The sequence below is a fragment of the Mobula birostris genome, chromosome 10, assembly GCF_030028105.1.
Source record: "Mobula birostris isolate sMobBir1 chromosome 10, sMobBir1.hap1, whole genome shotgun sequence".
Taxonomy (NCBI): domain Eukaryota; kingdom Metazoa; phylum Chordata; class Chondrichthyes; order Myliobatiformes; family Myliobatidae; genus Mobula; species Mobula birostris.
Window position 1 is genome coordinate 29301098 of NC_092379.1, and position 22817 is coordinate 29323914.

The 22817-nt window shown below is 47.4% G+C and overlaps 1 protein-coding gene across 7 annotated transcripts in view; it reads left to right on the forward strand.

Annotated features, from left to right (window-relative positions):
• Positions 1 to 22817, forward strand: part of tep1 (telomerase-associated protein 1) — a 123772-nt gene that overhangs the window by 36315 nt on the left and 64640 nt on the right. For all 7 annotated transcript variants that reach the window (XM_072270085.1, XM_072270079.1, XM_072270084.1 and 4 more), the window contains exons 12-21: positions 682 to 892; positions 4822 to 4974; positions 5719 to 5808; positions 9437 to 9558; positions 10186 to 10254; positions 10712 to 10864; positions 19195 to 19371; positions 19967 to 20087; positions 21841 to 21962; positions 22333 to 22446. In XM_072270085.1, the coding sequence (XP_072126186.1) occupies positions 682 to 892; positions 4822 to 4974; positions 5719 to 5808; positions 9437 to 9558; positions 10186 to 10254; positions 10712 to 10864; positions 19195 to 19371; positions 19967 to 20087; positions 21841 to 21962; positions 22333 to 22446 (1332 nt within the window). The remainder of the gene's footprint in view (positions 1 to 681; positions 893 to 4821; positions 4975 to 5718; positions 5809 to 9436; positions 9559 to 10185; positions 10255 to 10711; positions 10865 to 19194; positions 19372 to 19966; positions 20088 to 21840; positions 21963 to 22332; positions 22447 to 22817) is intronic.

Genomic DNA, 22817 nt, shown 5'->3' on the forward strand with positions numbered 1-22817 from the left:
AGACATCGGTGAGGCTGCCACCTGGAGTATTGTGTACAGTTGTGGTCACTCTGCTGGAGGAGTGGCCCTATTAAGTTGTAAAGGGTGAAGAGGAGTTTTATGGGAATGTTGACACACTCGAGGGCCTGGGTGAAAGGGAGATGCTGGGCTGGCTGGGAGTGTAGGAAACTCAGGGTGACCTCATAGAGGTGCATAAAATCCTGAGGGGCAGAGATGTGGACAACACTCTCAGTAAGGAAATAACAATCTAGAGGGCACAAGTAGAAGTTGGGAGGGCGAAAGATTTAAATGAGACCTGAGGGGCAACTTCTTCCACACAGAGAATTGTGGGTATGTGGAAGTTGCTGCCAGAGGGTGCTGGTGTAATTGCATTTGATAGTTACTTGGACAGGTACATGGATAGAAAAGGTGTGCAGAGCTATGGGCCAAACGTAGCCAGATGGGGAAAGTTTAAGGCATAGATCTTGGTCGGGCAAATGGCTTCACTGGGCAAATGGGTTGGCATGGACAAGTTGGGCCAAAGGGCCCATTTCTGTGCTCTACTCTGAATGTATTTTCATGCCAGACAAGATCAGAATCAGGTTTATTATGGCTGTCATATGACATAAAATTTGTTTTTTTTTCCCCTCCCCCTGTGCCCCCACTCCCTACCCTCTCCTCCCCCCCCCCCCCCACCTCCAGGAATGTTCGGTATGACCGGAGCCTCCTGGATCAGTACAGGAACGCCCTGGAGAATGCCATCGAGATCTCAGCCACACACAACATTCCCCCTCTCTCAGGCCGCACCGTCGTCCTGTGTCCTGTCGGTCTGCTGACGGAGCAGCCCTGGCAGGGGACATGGGACGTCTTCTTTCCCGGGACCCAGAGCGAGACCCAGCTTAGGGCCCCCAAGGTGAGATCTCTTCCCGCCTCCCTAGTCACTCTGCCCCGTGTCAGTTTTCTCAGGCACCAAGAGAGGCCCAGCCTCCCAGCCCAGAAAAACGTGAGTGGATCTGTTCTCCTTCAAGGATGTCCCAACACCAGAGGCCATCCCGAGAAGACTGCCCAAATGTTTCCCTGGGGACTGGAGGTCTGTCCCATCCACAGCGACTAAAGGAATGAAGAGGTTGCAGACACTGGAATCTGGGGCAACAATTGATCTGCTGGAGTTTTAGCAGGTGACCAGCATCTGTGGTGGTGGGGGGAGATTGGGTGAAGGGGTGAATGAATTCTGGTGCAGTTGACAAGATGGTGAAGAAGGCCTATGCTGTTAGTCTTCGTTAGTCAGAAAATTAAGTTAAAAAGCTGCAAGGTAATGTTGCAGCTCTATAAAACTCTGCTTAAGACTACACTTGGATTGCTGTGTTCAATTCTGATCACCTCGCTGTAGAAATAATATGGAAGCTTTAAAGAGGGTACAGTGGATATTTACCAAGATGCTACCAGGATTAGGCAGCACGTCTTCTGAAGAAAGGCTGAGTGAGCGAGGGCTTTTCCCTTTGGAGTGAAGGAGGATGAGTGGGGACTTAATATCAGTGCAGAAGATGTTAAGAGACATCAGCGGAATGGAGAGCCAGCAGCTTTTTCACAGGCTGGTAAGTGTGGACATCCTTTCAAAATGATTGGAGGAAAGTGGAAGGAAGATATTAGATGGATCTTTTATATCGGAGTGATAAATACTTGGGACTCAATGCCAGGGGGTGATGGTAGAGGCAGATGCATTAGGAACGTTTAGTTTGGCACGTGGTTAATAGAAACAAGGAGGGCTACGTGGAGGGAATATTGATCTTAGGGTTGGTTAAGATGGCACACAACATCATTTGTTCTAACAAGGGGCAATGAGAAAATGGGGATGTCTTACTCCAATGATAGTGTCCTGGTGGAACCACCCCTCGGATGTTGTGCCTGGGAGACACAAGAGACTTAAAATGCTGGAGTTCCAAAGCAGCCCATCCAAAACACTAGAGGAACTTAGAGGGCAGGGCACTTTCTGTGGAGGAAGTGGACAGTCAATATTACAGGTCGAGATCCCTTATCAGGACTGGAAAGAAAGAGGGAGATAGCCAGTGTAAAGAAAGGGGTGGGCGGTGTGGGGTGGAGCAAGATCTGGCAGGTGAGAGGTGGATCCTGTAGTGTGAATATTGGGAACAGGTTTGGTCTCTCGGCCTATAGAAGGTGAGGTGTGTGACAGAGGGAGTGAAAGTGAAGAGACATCTCACTCCAACAATATAGGGTGCAGTTGACATTGTCCCTTGGAATACTGTGAATTCCAGTTGATTGGGACATTTTGGGACCAGTACATTTTGCCCCAGTTAAGCAGGTCCCAAAGCTGCATTGGAATAGTTAAAAAGTATAAAACAGACAAGCCCGGTTTAACTGAGTAACAAATCATGTGGTTAAATGAATTACAGAACATATTATAACACTACCAATACATCTACATTACTGTATAACTGTATTAATTCTGAATAGCTATTGACAGAGGAATTCACCTGCCGTGTTCTTTTTTTGATTGATTGTAAATGAACATAATCATAGATACCTACTGTAGATAATGGACTGCCTTCATACAATCCTTTAGATGATTGCGTCCTCCAAATCTTCACTTTAGTTGTAACATTCAAGATGATTGTCGATACCATCATAATTCCTAACTTGAAGTAGTGAAATCGTTTCATTTTCACTCCTGGCTGTTTCCCAGCCAAGTCTGAATGCTTGAAAGTGCAGGGAATAAAAGTTCTGAGTTGTCGTACTGCTTATTTCTCGACATCTATCAGCAACAAAAATCACTGCTTTTTAAACACAAGCACACTAGACTGAAGCTATCTTAAAAACTGATTGCTCTAAGCATTGTGTAGTGTCTAAAGGCCACGTTAGTGCACATGACTGTCACTAGTTAGAAAGTATTTGGCAACACCCTCCTGTCCCAATTAAGCAGCATAGTGTTCCAAATAAATGAAAGTAATCCCAGCTGTTTACTAGATTAATTTTTATTCTTTAAGAGCTGTCCCAAATAAGTGGCTTTCCTGATTAACCTATGGCCCAATTAACTAGAATCCACTGTATTGTGGGCAGGTCAGGTTTGGTTCAGCTCTTGGGCTGTATTCCAGAGTTCAGGAGAATGAGGGGGAAAGTCTCAGAGAAACATTCCGAATGTTAAAAGGCCTGAACAGATTAGATATGGCCAAATTACTTCCCATGGTAGGGGAATCTAGGATAAAGGGGCACAACTTCAGGATTGAAGGATGTCCATTCAGAATAGAGATACAGAGAAATTACTTCAGTCAGAGGGTGGTAAATCTGGAATTTGTTGCCACGAGCAGCTGTGGAGGTCAAGTCATTGGGTGTATTTAAGGTGGTTCTTGATCAGCCAGGGCATTGAGGGGTATGGGGAAAAGGCAGGGGGGTGGGGATGACTGGAAGAATTGGATCAGCCCATGATTGAATGGCGGAGCAGACTTGATGGGCCAAATGGCCTACTTCTGCTCCTATATCTTGTGGTGTTATGGAAATGGAGAAGGGAAGGAGGAGTAGATGGAGAGGGGAGATGAGGAGGAACAAAGAAGAGGAAGGGGAGGCTTGCTTCACATGGAGTGCTGGAGGAGAGACATCTTACTCCAATAATGCAGGGTCCCAATGAGACAGTCCCTGGAATATTGTGTATGGATCTGGCTCTCTGACTTGAGGAAGCGAAGGGAGAATACTCGAATAGGTTCTGTGGAGAGTTACACAGTTAAGTTTATTCCATACATCAGTTGGAAACAGTCCAGATGAGATTCCCAGCAATAATCCCCTGGCTTAAGAGGGTTATGTGTTTTAAAAAGGAATAACAATTGTATTTATTGTTGTTTGGAAGAATGGGGGCTGGTGTAGTGAAAGATGCCATGTCTTGGGGAGGGTAACGGGGAGATGTGGAGGTGATCCTACTGGTGGGAGAGTCACGAACAAGGGGACAGAGTTACAAGAGCAGGGAGATGGTTATTTAGCAGAGAGGGATGCTTGACAGATTGGGGAGGGTGGAACTGAGACTGGGGAACTGGGAGAGGAGTTGAGATGAGACCTGACGCAGATCAACACCACTCAAATGGCATTGTAATTGGTTTATTATTGTCATGCATCAACCGCTACAGTGAAAATCTTTTGTTTCCACGCCATCCGGACAGATCTTTCCATACACAAGTACATCGAAGTAGTCAAAAGGAAAAATAAAGCAGAATGTAAAATTTAATGCTACAGTTAGAGCAAATGTGCAGTGCAGGGAAACAAATCAAGTCAAAGGGCCCTGACGAGAAGATCAAGAGTTCATTTTTATCATGCCAGACGTCCTTCCAAGAGTCTGATAACAGGGTAGAAGCTGTCCTTGAGTGTGGTGGGAGGTGCTCTCGAGCTTTTGCCCGACGGGAGGGGGAAGGGGGAGAAGGAAGGGGATTTTGGTTAAGCTGGCTGCTTTAATGAGGCATGGAGAGGAGGCCGGTTTCCATGATCTACCGAGGCACATCCACAGCTCTGCAGCTTCTTGCGGTCACAGTCAGAGCAGCGATAATAGGTCTAGGTCAGAAGTGTCGACTGTTTACTCTTTTCCATAGATGCTGCCCGGCCTGCTGAGTCTCTCCAGCATTTTCTTTGTGTGTTGCTTTTGGACTTCTGGCATCTGCAGATTTTTTGGTGTTTGTGATGCATTCCGATAGGTTGATGGTGCAGTGATAAACATTGGTGTGGATTGCTGGGGATGTGCTCAATTTCCTTGGCCCCCTGAGGAAACACACACATACTGATGCGATTCTTGGTGTTGATGATATTATTTGCTCCTGCTTTCCTCAGCCGTTTCCCTTCTTCACCTAGCTTCTGGAGACCGCTGTGCTGCTGGGACTGATGGCCAAGCACGTCAGCGAGCATTGCCGCCTGGTCCTCTGCACCAGCCGTTCCCACCGGGAAGTGAAAACTCTCTGCGGATCGATCCTCTCCGGTGTGACCCAGGTCCTAGAGCAGGCCAAGGTCAGAGCTCTCCCCCACTGCCACCGCAAGGATCTGGCAGGTGTTGGGAGTTTGGGGATGGGGCAGGGGATGGTGGGGGCGGGTGCACTGAAAACTTCCACCCTGACCTTGGTCAAGTTGAGCAGTTGACCTCGTGGCAGGGTTGGGGGGAGGACGGGGAGAGGGGAGCGGAATATGCATGCCATGCCAGGTAGGGAGGGGATTTTGTTTGGATGACGGAGATGCCGGGCCGTCCCTTGGTGTTGGTTGGAGGAGGAAGAAGGTTGGGGAAAATGAAGGGGAGGAGATGGAGGGGCAGGGGGCAAGATGGACTTGGGGGCGGAGGGCGGAAGTGGAGGAGGAATGGGAAAAGCAGTGGTGGAGAGGGGGAAAGAGAGGGGTGAGGGGAGATAAGGAGGCTGAAGGGAACTGACTCGGCAAAACGTAATGGGGAGAGTGTGTTTTCCTCTTGGTAATGCTGCAGGAGGAGGCCCCTCCCTGTAAGGTACTGGTGAGAGGGTGGTGCTGACGTGGTGTTGGGGCGGGTGTGAGTGGAGAGTGGCAGGGCCCTCCATCTGGAGGTGTGTTGGCATTGTGGGAGTCATTCTACTGGATCTAACTGTCAACCCCTTCCCAATGAACATCCCTTTCCCCCTTCCCATACCTTCTGCCCCCCATATCCCCCCCACTCCCTGATTTTATGCTGCCCCCTTCCCTCCTCACCACCCTTGTCCTCTCTCCCCACCCCGCACACTCTGTCTGCAGGACATGGAGGACGCGGACAAGTGGGATGGCTTGTTCATGATTGACGTTTCCCACTCTTTCCTCACTGAGTGCATTCGAGATCACGTGCAGGTGGGTGCCAGTGCCTCGAGGCGCAGCGGGACGGGGGACGGTGGACGAGAGGGGCGGGGATAAGCTGCCCTCGACAGCACGGGGTGGCCAGGTGGGGAAGGTGTGGGGAGTATGAGGTGCGGTTAATGGGATAGATAGTGGCAATGAGTGTGAGTCCAACCAGGCAGAGGGAGAGAGGCGGAGGGGCAGAGAGGGTGCCTCGAGGGTGTGCAACTGTCAGAACCATCATATTGGTATAAACTCTCATTACAGTAATAAATAGTTATTAAAAGAAATACACATTTCAGGTTGTTAGTCCTAATACGGTGGCTGCCTAATAAAACAGCTACTGAATGTACAGTATGTTTGTGGTCTTCTCGCTGTTGTAGCCCATCTACTTCAAGGATCAATGTGTTGTGCGTTCAGAGATGCTCTTCTGCACACCACTGTTGTAACGCATGGTCATTTGAATTACTGTCAATTTCCTCTCTGGCCATTCATCTCTGACCTCTCATTAAAAAGTTGCTTATGCCCACAGAACTGCTGCTTGCTGATTGTTTTATCATTTTTCGTAGCTTTTTCTGTAACTCTAAAGACTGTTGTTGGTAAAATTCCCAGGAGATCATCAGCTGCTGAGATACTCAAACCACCCCATCTGGCACCAACAATCATCTCATGATCAAAGTCGCTCACATCACGTTTCTTCCCCATTGCGCTGTTTGGTCTGAACAACAATTAAACCCGTTGACCACGTCCATAAGATACAGGAGCAGAATTAGGCCATTTGGCCCATCGAGTCTGCTCCACCATCATGGCTGATCCATTTCCCTCTCAGCCCGATCTCTTGCCTTCTCCCCATTTCCCTTCATGGCCAGACTAATCAAGAATCTATCAACCTCATCCCTAAATGACTTGGCCTTCCACAGATTCGCCGCTCTCTGGCTAAAGAAACGCACCCTCATATCTGCCTGCTTTTGTGCACTGAGTCGCTGTCACATGATTGGCTGATTAGATATTTGCATAAATGAACAGGTGTACTTGATAGTGTGGCCCCTGAGTGTGTACCGAGGTACTTGGTATTGGAATTGGGGACATAGAACAGCACAGCTCACTGCTCGCCCTTCAGCTCATGTTGCAGCAGCCTCTTAACCTCCTCCAACCTAACCCTTCCCTCCTACGTAACCCTCGATTTTCTTCCATCCATGTGCCTATCCAGGAGTCCGTTAAATGTCCCTAATGTATCTGCCTCCACCACCACCCAGGCAGCGTGTTCTAGGCACTTACAACTTTGTGTGTATATATATTTTGTTTAAAACCCTATCTTGACATCTCCCCTGTACTTTCCTCCATTCACCTTCGAATTATGTCCTCCAGTATTAGCCATAACTGCCCTGGGATAAAGGCCCTGGCTATCCAGTCTATCTATGCCTTTTGAGATTATGAAGACATGCAGTCCTCTTTTATTGTCATTTAGTAATGCATGCATTAAGAAATGATACAATATTTCCTCCGGTGTGATATCACAAAACACAGGACAGACCAAGACTGAAAAAACTGACAAAACCACATAACTATAACATATAGTTACAACAGTGCAACAATACCATAACTTGATGAAGAAGTCCATGAGCACAGTAAAAATTTCAAAGTCTCTCAAATGTCCCACATCTCACGCAGACGGGAGAATGAAGAAAATCTCTCCCTGCCATGCCCGACCACAATCCGTCTCTGAGTCATCCGAAAACTTCAAGCCTCCGAGTCAGCTCTCTGACACCGAGTACTGAGCGGCATCACTGTCCGAATGATTCGACCTCAATCTCGGTCGCTAACAGCAGGCAAAGCCGGGGATTTTGAGGCCTTCCCTCCGGAAGATTCCCGATCATGCAGTAATGACAGCAGCGAACAAGCATTTCAGAAATTTCTCCGGATGTTCCTTTGTGCTTTCACGTCCGTCTCCATCAAATCAGAATTGTCCACAGCCACTATTTAACGGATACGATATCATTTTTCACCAGAGGGCTGCGCACATGCGGCGCGCTTCTCTCTCTCCTCCCGCCGATTTATCACCCTGTACACCTCTAGCAAGTTATTGCTGCATTATTGCCTCATATCCTGGGTGGCAGAGAGGAGATGCGTCTCTACCAAAGGAGATGTAAGGTGCTCTTTCCCTCCTTTTGCCTGTAGGTCACCCTTGCGCAAGGTGCAGCCCACCGCAACCCCCTCCCCCCGATCAGGGTTACATGAAGACATGGGATCAGGTGGTGGATGGTTGTATGCGTAGCTGGAGCGTACCACAAGTCCCGGTTATGCGACCACTGACGCCAGGCGGACAATCTCTGAAGAGTATTGAGAATGGCTGCCCCCCCCCCCCCCCAGTCTTGTAAAAACACTGCCCAGGAGAAGGCAATAGCAAACCACTCTGTTAGAAAAAAATATGGCCAGGATAATCATGGTCACGGAAAGACCATGATCATCCACGTCATACAATACAGCCCATAATGATGACAATGACTGAGGTACAGCGAAAAGCTTGTCTTGCATACTGATCGTACAGAACAGATCATTACACAGTGCACTGAGGTAGAACAGGATAAAATAATAAGGAATTGGAGCTGCAGTGCGGGCAAGCAGGCAGACTGTAAGATCAGAGTGGGGTAGATTGTGGAGTTAAGTGTCCAATTTATGCTACTAGACAGCTATTTTATAGACTGTTAACAGCAGGATAGAAGCTGTCCTCGAACCTGATGGGAGGGGAGAAAAGAGAATGTCTGGGATGGGTGGGGTCTTTGATTATGTTGGCTGCTTTTACTGAAGCAGTTGGAAGTGTAGACAGCCCGTAGAGGGGGAGGCTGGTTTCTGTGATGTGGTGAGCGCTCTGAAGTCTCCTGCAGAGCGGTTGCCGTACCAAGCTGTGATGCATCTGGACAGCGTGGCGCAGAGAAAAGTTCTATTTTGCGTGCCATCCAGGCAGAGTGCTCGAGGCATGAGTACGTCGTGGTTGCACAAAAGGAAAAGCTGTGACAGGATGTGGAATATGATATCACATTACAGAGAAAACGCAGTGCATGCGGAGAATGAGGTGCATGGGACTCGAGAAGGTAGACTGGGAAATCAGGAGTCTGTCCTTATCTGCTCAAGGTAATAGTGCGGTAGAATCTGCCCTTCAGCCTGGGGGTATGTGCGTTTGTACCTTCTGCGTGGCAGGAGAGAGGAGGTCTGGGTTGGGAGGGTGGTCTACTGTTCCCGAGGCAGTTGGAAGTGCAGGGAAGGGTCCAGCGAGGGGTTAAATGGTTAGTGTCGGGCTGGGCTGGGTCTCCAGCTCGGTGCAATTTCCTGGGCAAAGCCGTGGCTTGTTTGGTTGGGATGTTTCAAAAAGGAACAAGTCATGGGACCTGCTAGATTGCCTTGGCCCTATGACTGGGCAGAGGAGCTGCTAAGCTTCCTTGGCCTTGGCAAACCCCACCCAACGCCCCATCTAGTGGTTGGACTGGCAGTGTGGAGAGGGTCCCACAATTGGGCTAGTCCCTGTAACCAGAAGGGGGCAGGGGCTGGGGAATTGCTCTACAATGGACGATGGCGTGTGGTGGAGTCTGTTTCGCCGAGCAATGCAGAGGAGGGTTTGCCTGACTCTTCCCCCCTTACCCGGCAGATCGACACCCTTCTGGACCTGTCCCGCAGTTCACAGACGGAGGAGATGGTCCAAGTCTACCGTCGCCTTGTCAACAGCAACCTCCTCTTCGTCCAGGTGGATCTCTCAGCCCAGAGAAAAAGGTAGGCCCAGGGCCTCTTCTCCAAGCTATTCTTGTCAGATTGGTTTGTTGCACAGTGTCGTGTCCCATCCGAGGGAGAGAGGATGAGATGAGCAGGAAGGAGGTGGAATGGAGTGGGGTGGAAGGAAGAGTATGGGCAGTGGGGGAGATGGACAGGAAGGGAGAGCAGGGCAGTGGGAGTGGGAGAGGACAGAAGATGCTGGAGACACTCAGTAGATCATCTGTAGAAAGAGAAGCAATTTATGATTTTTTTGACCTTGGCCACTCTAATCTTCTAACCACTCCCTTGACCACTCCCCCCAGCTCACTGAGGAGAGAATTCTGGAGATTTCTTTCCCTCCCTCTCACAGAATGTTAGGGGCTCAGAAAGCCTCCAAAGTGCCCGTGGACACTGCATTCTCCCTCACCTGGTCACGGGCATCTCTGAAGAGGGGCTTGCAGTTGGCACGGCCTGAGCCCTCTGGCTGACACTGGGTCTATGAACAAACACGTTGGCCAATAACCAGGAGCAGAGGGACAATGAGGTCTCCTATCCGACTGTTTCCTTGAAGCTTATTAATTGCAGATGTTTACTGCAGGAGCAAGCACACCTTAATCCCTCTCTGTCGCTCTCTCTCTGCTTCAACAGTATCGACCCTGAAATGAGCAGCCGCGGAAATGACATCACCCTCTTTGGCTACAGTGACCAGATCTTAAGGTAAGACAGAAAAATAGTGAACATTTTGTGGGTGTGTGTGACGGGACGGTGTGGGAGGGAGCCTCACCCTGTGTCTGACCCTGTCCCTGGGAGTGTGTGACAGGACGGTGTGGGAGGGAGTCTCACCCTGTGTCTGACCCTGTCCCTGGGAGTGTATAATGGGACGGTGTGGAGGGAGTCTCACCCTGTGTCTGACCCTGTCCCTGGGAGTGTGTGACGGGACGGTGTGGAGGGAAGCCTCACCCTGTGTCTGACCCTGTCCCTGGGAGTGTGTGACGGGACGGTGTGGAGGGAGCCTCACCCTGTGTCTGACCCTGTCCCTGGGAGTGTGTGACGGGACTTGGTGGAAGGAGCCTCGCCCTGTGCCTTACCTTGACCCTGGTCTGATGTGTGTCCTGTGTGATACTGGGAAGCTGTTGGTAACTATCCAGTCTGAGCTCAAATCTGCTTGCTCAAGGTTTCTATGCGAGCGAGGTTCCTGCCGTCTCCTGGAACACGTGGAGAAGATTGACGACATCTTCCGTCTTCCGAAAGCCCGAGAGAATGTCCGTGTCCTCAAGGAGATGGAACCAACTTCCCTTTCCAGTGTTCTCCGGGCTCCCATCCACAGGTCAGAGAGTCGTTCAACCCATCTTGTCCATGCCGACCAAGATGCCATCTGCTCTGGTCCCATTTGCCCGGGATTGGCTCATATCCCTCTAAAAGTTCCCTACCTGTCCAAAAGTCGTCTAACCATTGTAGATGTCCCTCCCTCTCCCTCCTCTGCTTCAGCTTTTTCCACATTCCCACTAGCCACTGTGTGAGAAACTTTCCCCACTAGCTCGCTTGTTGTCACAGGCAGAGACACACGAAGTATCCGGAACTCTGAAAAGTCTTAGGCCCATGTAAAAACAAGTCTGTAAAGCAAAAGTGCTTGCAAAAAGAATGCAGTGAAAAGTTTCTAAATATCTAAAAAATTACTATAAAGAGCAGCAAACAGTAAAACCTAAAATTAAATTACTATTTGGTGTAACCACGCTTTGCCTTTAAAACTGCATCAAATCTCTTAAGTACACTGTCATGCAGGTTTATAAGAAAATCAGCTGGTCGGTTGTTCCAAGCATCTTGGAGAACTTGCCACAGTTCTTTAACAGACTTTGGCTGTCTTGCTTCTGCCTCTCTAGGTAATCCTGGACAGCCTCAATGATGTTGCGATCAGGTCTCTGTGAAGGCCATGCCGTTAGAAACCCATATAAGCAAAAATCTGGGGAGCCAAAGACCTTTGCACAGTTCTGTACATGTCATGAAAAGTAGCTTTATCTGCAGTGGAGGCGTAGCACAAGACAACAACAATCATCAGTTAACATTTAGACATTGCGGTGGATGTGGTGTCTATGGATTTTAGTAAGGTGTTTGACAAGGTTCCTCACAGTAGGCTCATTTAGAAAATCAGGAGACATAGGATCCAGGAAAACTTGATCTGTGGATTCAGAATTGGCTTGCCCACAAAAGGCAGTGGGTGGGTGTAGATAGTATATTCTGCCTGGAAGTCCGTGATGAGTGATGTTCTGCAGAGATCTATTCTGGGACTCCTGCTTATTATGATTTTTATCTTTTATTCTAGAGTAGCTTTATTTATCACAGGTACATCGAAACCTACAGTGTGTCGTTTTGCATCAAATCAAATCAGCAGAATTTGTGATGGCTGGCCCACAAGTGGAGCCACAGAGCACCAACATAGCATGCCCACAACTCAGTAACTTCAAACCATGCATCTTTGAATGTGGGAGGAAACTGGAGCACCTGGAAGAATTTTGTGTGGAATTGAACACTGATGTTAGAGCTGTAAAGTGATTTTTATAAATGACTTAATCAGGGGTGGCTTAATCAGTTTTCAGATGACGCAAAGGTCGGTGGTGTTGTGGATAGTGTGGAAGGTTACCATATGTTAGACTGGGACATTGACAGAGCTGGGCTAGGAAGTTTCAGATGGAATTCAATTGGGGAAAAGTGTGAAGTGATTCACTTTGGAAGGTTGAATTTGAAGACAGAATTCAAGGTTAATGGCAGGGTTCTTAGAAAGCTGCAGAAGAACAGAGGGATAAGATCATAAGACATGAGCAGAATTAGGCTATTTGTTCTATCGAGTTTGCTCTGCCATTCGATAATTGGTTTATTATCCCCCGAACCCCATTCTGCCTCTCCCCATAACCTTTAACACCCTGATTAATCAAGAACCTATCGCGTGGCCAAGTGGTTAAGGCGTTTGTCTAGTGAATTGAAGGTCGCTAGTTCGAGCCTCAGCTGAGGCAGCGTGTTGTGTCCTTGAGCAAGGCACTTAACCACATGTTGCTCTGCGACGACGCCGGTGCCAAGCTGTATGGGTCGTAATGCCCTTCCCTTGGACAACATCGGTGGCATGGAGAGGGGAGACTTGCAGCACGGGCAACTGCTGGTCTTCCATACAACCTTGCCCAGGCCTGTGCCCTGGAAACCTTCCAAGGCGCAAATCCATGGTCTCATGAGACTAACGGATGCCTATTATTATCAGCCTCCATCTTAATTATACCCAATGACTCGGCCTGCACAGCCCTCTGCGGCAGTGGCTTCCAGAGATTCACCACCTGGCTAAACAAATTTTTCTTCATCTCTGTTTGAAATGAATGCCCCTCAATTCTGTGGCTCTGCACTCTGGTTCCACAACCATCACTATAGGAGATGGTCTCTCCACTTCCACTCTGTCTAGTGCTTTAAATATTCAATAGGTTTCCATGAGGTCCCTCCACATTCCTCTGAACTCTAGTGAGTACAGGCCCAAAGCCATAACATGCTTGTCATATGTAAACCCTTTCATTCTCGGAATTATTCTTGTGAACCTCTCCTGGGCTCTCTCCAATGCTAGCACATTTTCTTCTTAGATAAGGCACCCAAGACTGTTCACAATACTCTTAACTGCTGTCTGACTACAGCTTATAAAGCCTCAGCATTACATCCTTGTCTTTGCCCTCTAATCGTCTGGAAATAAATACTAACATTTCATTTGCTTTGCTCACTACCAACTTAACTTGCAAGTTATCCTTTCGGGAATCCTGCAAGAGGACTCCCAAGTCACCTTGCACCTCTGAAATTTTTAATTTCCTCGCCATATAGAAAATAGTCCTTCCTCTAAATTGCATGACCATGCCCTTCCCTACATTGTAGTACATCTCCTACTTCTTTGCCCGTTCCCACAATTTGTCCAAGTTTTTCTCTAGACACTTACTTCCTCAACACTGCTTGTCCCTCCACATATTCTTGTGTTGTCTGCAAGCCTGGCCGCAAAGCCATCAATTCCTTTATCCAAATCACTAATGTATAACCTGAAAGGAAGTGGTCCCACAGCAACACCTGCGACACACCACTAGGCAATGGCAGCCAACCAGAAAAAAATCCTTTTATTTCCACTGTTTGCCTCCTGCCAGTCAGCCAATCTTTGGTCCATGATAGTCCCTTCCACGTAATAACATGGGCTCTTGTTAAGTAGCCTCATATGTGGCACCTTGTCAAAATCTTCTGAAAATCCAATTAAGCAACATCCACTCTCCTTTGTGTATCCTGACTATTATTTCCTCGAAGGATTCTATCAGATTTGTCAGGCCAGATTTCCCCTTTAGAAAACCATGCTGACTTTGGCCAATTTTATCTTTTCTCCAAATACCCCCATCCTTAATAATTCACTCATCGAAGTCAGGCTAACTGGTCTATAATTTCCTATCTTCTGCCTCCCTCTGAAAGACTGGACTGATATTTGCAATTTTCCTATCCTCAGGAACCATTCCACCATCTAGTGATTCTTGAAAGATCATTACTAATGCCTCCACAATCTCTTCAGGTACTTCTTTCAGAACCTTGGGGTGTAGTCCATCTGGTCGTGGTGACTTATCTACCTTCAGACTTTTCAGATTCCTTAGTAATAGTAAAATCCCTTTAGTAATAGCAACTATATTCACCCCTGCCCCCGATACTATCACATTTTTAGCATACTGCTCGTATCTTCAACTGTGACATAAAATATTTACTAAATTCGTCCGCCATTTTTTTGGACCCCATTACTACCTCTCCAGTGTCAGTTTCCAGGCGGACTGATATCCATTCTTATTTTTCTATTACTCTTTATAATATTGAAAAATATATTCTTTCATATTTTCGAGAATTGTATTTTCTTTCATATTCTTGGCTAGTTTACCTCCCTATTTTATCTTTTTTTTTCTCTTTATTGCTTTTTTAGTTGCTTTCTGTTTGTTTTTAAAAGCTTCCCGGTCCGCTATCTTCCCATTAATTTTTGTTATATGCCCTCTCTTTTGCTTTTCAGCTGTCTTTGACTTCACTTGTCAGCCACAGCTTAGCTTCATCCCCCCTTTATGATGCTTCTTCATCTTGGGGATATATCTTTACTGCTCTTTCCAAATTTCCCACCAACCATTGCAATTCTGCCGTCATTTGTGCAGGTGTTTCCTTCCAGTCAACTTTGTCCAGCTCCTATCTCATGCCTCTGCATTCCCTTTCCTCCATTGTAATACTGATACATCCAATTTCAGCTTCTCCTTCTTGAACTGCAGGGTAAATTCTATCACATTATGATCATTATCTCCTAAGGGTTCCTCTACCTTAAGCTCCTTAATCAAATCTGAGACATTACATAACACCCTGTCCAGAATTGCCATTCTCCTAGTGGGCTCAACCACAAGCTGCTCTAAAAAGCCATCTTGTAGACATTTCACAAATTCTCTTTCTTGGAATGCAGCACCAACCTGATTTTCCCCAATCTGTCCGCATATTGAAATTCTCCATGATTATCGCAACATTCCCCTTTTTAACATGCTTTTTCTATCTTCCATTGTAATTTGTATCCCACATCCTGGCTACTGTTCGGAGGCCTATATACAACTCCCATCAACGTCTTTTTATCATTGTGGTTTCTTAAATCTACCCACAAGGATTCTCCATCTTCCAATCCTATGTCACCTCTTTCTAAGGATTTGATTTCATTTTTTACCGACACTTTCTCCCTCCCACCACCCCCTGCCCGGCTACCTGCCTGTCCATTCAATACAATGTGTGTCCTTGTACATTATGCTCCCACCTATGATTTTCTTTCAGCCACGACTCAGAGATGCCCATCGTACCTGCCAATTTCTAACTGCGCTACGAGATCATCTACCTTATTCTGTTAACTGTGAGCATTTAAATAAAGCCCCTTTAGTCCTGCATTCATCGTCCTTTTTGATTTTGGTCCCCTATTACACTTTAACTCACCCCACTGACTGCAATTTTGCCCTATCACCTGCCTGTCCCACCTCACAGTCTCACTACATACTAGTATCTAGTTGTATGTCGACTGCCCCATCTTCAGCCCTATCCCTCTGGTTCCTGTACCCCTGCCAAATTAGATTAAGCCCTCCCCAACAGCTCTAGCAAACTTGCCTGTGAAGATATTGATCTCTCTCGGGTTCGGTTGTAACCTGTCATTTCTGCACAGATCACACTTTCCCTAGGAGAAATCCCAGTGATCACAAAATCTGAAACCCTGCCCCCTGCACCATTTCTTCAGCCATGCATTCATCTGCCAAATCATCTCTAACCCTGATTGGTATGAGACACGGGCAACAATCTAGAGATTACTACCCAGCTCCCTAGATTTTCTCTTCAAGATCTATTCTCCTTTCCTACCTATGTCATTGACACTGATATGTAACATGATATCTGGCTGTTCACCCTTCCCCTTTAGAATACCGTGAATCCAACCCAAGTCATCCCTGACCTGGCACCTAGGGGGCAACATACCATCCATGTCTGTTTTCTGCTCCTCTAATTATGGAAACCAGCTAGCCACTGATTTTTAACCCTAGCCTGATCACAGGACAATTTGCAATGACCAATTAACCTACTAACCGGTACGTCTTTGGTTTGTGGGAGGAAACCAGAGGACCCAGAGGAAACCCACATGCACGCTGGAAGAATATACAAATTTTCTTACAGAGGATAGCGGAATTGAACACTCAACTCTGACGCCCCCGAGCTGTAATAGTGTCATGCTAACCACTACACTTCTGTGGTTAGATTAATCTTGGAGTTGGTTAAAGGGTTAGCACAACATTGTGGACCACATTGTGCTGTTCTATATTGTAAATAGTAGAGGTACATATGAGCTTCTGCAGATGCTGGAAATCTTAAGCAACGCAACACAAATTGCTGGAGGAACTCAACACGTCAGGCTACGTCTATGGAGGGAAATGATCAGTCAACACTTTCTAGCCACAACCCATCACTGGGACTGGAAAGGACTTGTAATTTGTAATCATAAAGATGAGATAATTTACGTTAAGCAATACATACATTTTGTGTGTGTGTTACTTGGCATAAATTATATGTAACTTGCATATGTGCAAAATGGACAGCAAGCAGAGACGCTAGAGCGAGGCGGGGTAGGGAATTAAAATCTTCACATCTTTCTCCTCAAACCCCTAGTGTGAGGAGGGGCAGAAGGACCTATCTGATACTGGTGTGGACAACGGCAGAGCAGCAGTGGCTGAAGTTTCTGAGAATAGTTTACAAGGTGCAGGATAGATATACCCAAAAGAAAAAGTTCTCAAATGGCAGGGGGTAGGCAACCGTGGCTGACAAGGGAAGTTAAGGACAGTATAAAAGCCAAGGAAAGAGCATATAATGCAACAAAAGTGACTGGGAAGTTTTTAAAATCGATCAAAAGGCAGCTAAAAAGCCATAAGAAGGGAAAAGGTGAAATACGAGGGGAAATAAAATAAAGCATTTTTTTCAGTTATATAAAGATTAAAAGGGACGTGAGGGTTGATATTGGACCACTGGAAACTGATGCTGGTGAGGTAGTAATGGGGGACAAAGAAACGGCGGATGAACTTAATGGGTCTTTTGCATTAGTCTTCACGGTGGAAGATGCTAGTAGTGTGCCAGAGGTCTGTGAGTGTCAGGAAGCAGAAGTGAGTGCCATTGCTATTACAAAGGAAAAAGTTCCAGGCAAACTGAAAGGTCTTAAGGTGGATAAGTCGCCTGGGCCAGATGGACTACATCCCAGACTCCTGAGAGAGGTTGCTGAAGAGATAGCAGGTGCATTGGTTACGATCTTTCAAGAATCACTTGATTCTGGCATGTTTCCGGAGGACTGGAAAATTGCAAGTGTCACTCCACTCTTTAAGAAGGGAGAAAGGCAAAAGGAAGGAAATTATAGGCCAGTTAGCCTAATCTCAGTGGTTGGGAAAGTGTTGGAGTCCATTCTTAAGGATGAGGTTTCAGGGTACTTGGAGATTAATGATAAAATAAGTCAAAGTTAACATGGTTTCCGTAAAGGAAATCTTGCCTGACAAATTTGTTAGAGTTTTTCGGGGAAGTAACAAGCAAGGTGGACAAAGGAAAGGCAGTGGATGTCATTTAGTTGGATTTTCAGGAGTTATTTGAAAAAGTGCCACACAAGGCAGTTTAACAAGATAAAAACCTATGGCATTACAGGAAAGATACTGACATGGATAGAGGAATGACTGACAGGCAGGAGCAGCAAGGGGGAATAAAGGAGCCCTTTTCTGGTTGGGTGTCAGTGACTAGTGGTGTTCCTCAGGGGTCAGTGTTGGGACCGCTACTCTTCACATTGTTTATCAGTTATTTAGATCATGGAATTGATGGCTTCGTGGCAAAGTTTGGAGATGATACAAAGACGGGTGGAGGAGTAGGTAGTGCTGATCGCAGAAGGACTTTGACAAATTGGAAGAATGGGCAAAAAAGTGGCAGATAGAATACGCTGTTGGGAAATGTATGATTTTGGTAAAAGGAACAGAAATGCAGACCATTATCTAACTGGGAAGAAAATTCAAACATCAGAGGTGCAGAGGGACTTAGGAGACTCCCAGAAGGTTAATGAAGGAAAATACAAAGTTGGCATTCATTTCAACAGCAATAGAATATAATGCTGAGGAGATAATGCTGAGGCTGGAATTTAGAAGAATGCGGGGGAGTGGGAATTTCATTGAAACCTATTGAATGTTGAAAGGACTAGATAAGGTGAAAGTGGAGAGGGTGTTTCCTCTGGTGGGGGTATCCAAAACTAGAGGGCACAGCCTTGAAATTGAGGGGTGGCCTTTTAGAACAAAATTCAGGATACCCCCACGTCCACCTTATCGAGCCCTTTCAACATTCGGTAGGTTTCAATGAGATCCTCCTCCCTGCATAAATTCCAGTGAGTACAGGACCAAAACTGCCAAACGCTCCTCATATGTTAACCCCTACATTCCTGGAATCATCCTCGTGAACCTCCTCTGGACTCTCTCCAATGACAGCACATACTTTCTGAGATATGGGGCCCAAAGTTGTTGGCAATACTCCGAGTGTGGCCTGACTTGTATTCTATAAAGCCTCAGCATTATCCCCTTGCTTTTGTATTCTATTCCCCCTTGAAATAAATGCCAATTTCTGATCCTTCAGGTTCGTTCAGGAGTCAAAAACAGTAAGTAGTCTTAATTCCAAAATTTCTGTTTATTTTAGAATGCAAACAAATGTGCAAACTAAAGGAACAGCTGAGAAATGATTCTATGAGGGGAATTAATGCTAAGGAGTATAAGACAAAGGAATAAAGAAATAAAAGATGGTGTTTCTGAAAAATCTATCACTTTCATAGATAAGATAATGAAAGTTCCTTCGTGATTAATAGGCTACATAATTAAAACATTTACATATATGTAATGTGTTAATACTTACCAGTAAGAAAGATGACAAACTGTTAGTTTAGCTGCTATACCGCTTTCTGTCAGTGAGTTTGTAAAATTCATGAGTTTGTTAAAAAGTACAAATCTTAAAAAGTGTTATTTTAAAAAAAGGCAGTTTAACAGTGCCAGCCCCTTCCCTCCTCGGACTGCTTCCCTCTGACGGCTCTGACCCCACAACCCCGTTTCCCTGCAGGTGGAGGACTGTCCGGATCTTCGTCTCCTCCACGTTCCGGGACATGGCAGGGGAGCGGGACCTGCTGGTGCGCGCCGTCCTCCCCGAGCTGCGTGCGAGGGCTGCTCCCCACCGAATTCACTTGCAGGAGGTCGACCTGCGCTGGGGCATCACCGAGGAGGAGAGCCGCAGCAACAGGTAGGTGGCCTGGACTTCGATTCTGACCCCTGTGACCTTCAGCCACGATTTCCCTCCAATCCCTGACCTTTGGTCAGAGCCCCGCTCTGACCCCGTGACCCTTAGTCTTTAGCCCCTCCCCCAATTAGTCTTGGTCGCTAACCCCCTGACCTTATGAAGGTCTGGCATGATCTTCCTCTGACACTGACCCTATGACCTTTCCTACAACACTGACCTCATGATCCTGTTGTGACTCTCTGACACTGATCCGTAAGCTTTAGACGTGAATTTCCACTGACACTGACCCCCTGACCCTCGGGAATGAACTCCACCTGACCCTTCTGCAACCCTGCACGACCTCCTCCCTCTGACCCCACCCAACTATCCCTCAGCGTGACATCCCTCCGACCGCCATCCTGGGATGTGTGGGATGTGACCTCTCCCCCCGCCCCCCCCCCCCCGCCACGCACGCTGTGACTCCGGGGTGCCGGGGTGACTCTCCACCCATCGCCGGGACTCTCCTCCTTTCAGATTGCCCTCCTGCCCTCACTCCCCCTCTCCCCTTCACACTCCCGACGGCTTTCTTATCTTCCCACTGCTTCTCCCCCATCCGCAGACAACTGGAGCTTTGCTTGTCTGAGGTTTCCCGCTGCCAGCTCTTCGTGCTGATCCTGGGCGAGCGTTACGGACAGATCCTGGACAGCTACTCCCTGCCAGACCTGCCCCAGTTCCAGTGGGTAAGGAAGAACTCAGCTCGGATGTTCAAACCCCGTTGGCCCCTACCAAAGCTACACGTTCCCCTTTTGAGTGCAGTACTAGGCGGAGGTTGGGATGTTGAACTCTTATCGGGGACAGAGGTCTGCTCTACCACCTGAAAGCGATACGGGTGAGTGTGGGACTAGAGAGCCCTGGCTCCATTTATAGAGTCCCAGTGAGACCACCCCTGGAATATGGTGTACAGGTCTGGTCACCCTGCCTAAGGAAGAAGATGACCATGATATTTTCCCAGGGCAGGGTGTTTAAAACTAAAGGGCATAGATTTAGGGTCAGAGAAGAAAGATTTAAAAGGTATTTAGATGAGTATGTGCATTGGAAAGGCAAGGTAGGAAAGGTATGATAGGATCAAAAAGACCATAGGGCTTTCACCAAGGTGAATTATAAAGGCTGTCTTCCCTGGAGCAAAGGAGGCTGATAAAGGTTTATCAAATGAAGCAAAGCAAAGCACAGAAGGGATAGATGGGTCTTTTCCCCAGGGTAGGGAGTCCAGAACCAGAGGGAACAGGCTTAAGGCAGCAGGGGAAAGATTTAAACGGGATGTTTTTCACACACAGGTATGTGGAACGAGCCGGCAGAGGAAGAGGTCGAGGGGGGCACAGTTGCAATGGCGTTTCTGCATGTACATGGAGTGCAAATGGTTTAGGGGATGGGGGTTGACTGTGGACAAATACAGTTAGCTTAGTTGGACAAATTGGGCCAAACAGCCTGTCTCCATGCTGCATTGTGCGAATCTGAGACTGTGTCAAAATAGAGTGGAGATCCCTTACTCAATAATACAGGTTCTCGGTGAGACTGCCTCTGAAGCATTCTGCCAAGGTCTGGTCTCCTGACCAGAGGATGGGGGCAGAGGCAAGTGGAGGTATTGTGTAGAATTGTACAGTTACATACAGAACGTTATGCATATTGGAAACAGTCCAGAAGAGATTCCCCAAGGCTAATTACTGGGATAAGAGCGTTGTCTGGTTACAAAAAGGAATAGGAATTATGTTCTTCGGTGCCTAGTAGAACAAGGGTCAACTCTCCAAATGTTTCAAGTCCAGGGAGAGCAATAGGAGAGTGGAGATGTTTCCACTGGTGGGAAGGTCTTGAACAAAGGGGACAAATACGCCAGAATTCTGCAGAGGGAGCCTCACCCTGTGCCAGATCCTGTCTCTGATGGGGCGGTGTGGAGGGAGCCTCACCCTGTGTCTGACCATGCCCCTGGAAGAGTGTGATCAGTGTACGGAGTGCTGTGCAAGAGTTGCCTCCTTCAATTGTATCCAGTCCTTACATCCTGCTTTTCCTTCTCAATCCTCACTCGTACACTAGCTCCGAACACTCTTGCTCACCAACTGCATCCACAGGCCTATAAATTGAGGAAAATTATTTTTGCTGTTGGTGGGATTAGAAGCCGGGAACATAGCCTCAGAATTCAGAGGTTTAGATTTAGGACAGAGATGTGGGGAAATTGCTTTTCCCAGAGACTAGCGAATCTGTGGAATTCTCTTCCCAGCAAAGCCGTAGAAGCTACCTCATGAAATTTATTTAAGACAGGCAGGTTTCTGCATAGCTGGGAAATGAGGGTTATAGGGAAAAGGCCGGTAGGTGGGGCTGAGTCCACGGCCTGATAAGCTTTGATCTTACTGAATGGCGGAGTAGGTCATGCTCCTATTTCTTATGTTGAGTTTCTTCCTATCCTCCCTCCTCCCTCCACCCACCCACCCACCCTCCCAGGTTAAGGACTATCCAAGAGGTCGTTCCATCACTGAGATGGAGTTGATGCAGTTCCTGAGACAGAACCCGGGAGATCCCAGACAGACCTGCTTTGTCTACACGAGAGACCCGGCTGTCCAAAGGTGGGCAAGGGAGGGTGGTTCAATGTAACCCGTGGAGGGGAAAGGGACGGGGTCTGTTCGGATTGTATGTGATAGGAAGGGATATAGAGTCCATTGGGAGTGAATGGGAAGGGGATGGGGGTGGTCCATCTGGAGTGAATGGGAAGGAATGAGTCCATTAGGATTGTGTATAATGGCAGTGAACATGAAGAGGTGGGATCCATTGGGATTGTGTACAGTGGGAGTAAATGGGAAGGAGTGGGGTCTGTTGGGATTGGGTATCGTGAGAGAGAATGGGAAGGAGTGTGTTCCATTGAGATCATATAAGGTGGGAGTGAATGGGACACTGTTTCCATCACCCCTCCCTCACTCCCCCTCCCTTTTGGAACAGGTCAATTCCAGAGCAGTGGACACCGGATTTCTCAGCGGAGTCAGAGGAGGCGAAACTCCGGGTAGCTGAGCTGAAGAGGGAGGTGAAGGAGCGAGATTTGCTGACCCTGGAGAAGTAAGGATCTCATGCGTGATTTTCTCCCGTCTTCCCTCGCCCTCACCCGCTGTGTGTCCGGGCTCAGCTACAGCACATGTCCTGCTGATGCTCAGCCCATCATATCCCTTCATTTTCCTGCTCGAATTGCCGCTCTGTACCCCTTCTCTGTCCCAATCGTTGTCCCGTTCCCAGGGGAAAACAGCCAATTACGCTATGTTCCTGCTTTTGATGTGGAAGATGTTCATTTGGTGGAGGGAGTTTGTATTGCTGCTTTTGTGTGGTTGTTTCATTCCCTCTGTTGTAGGGGAGGAAACTTTGGGTTTGGGAGGTGCGTGATGAGGGTGGGGTTTCCGTTCCTGTATTTGCGGTGAGGTGGTGGGGATGTGTGA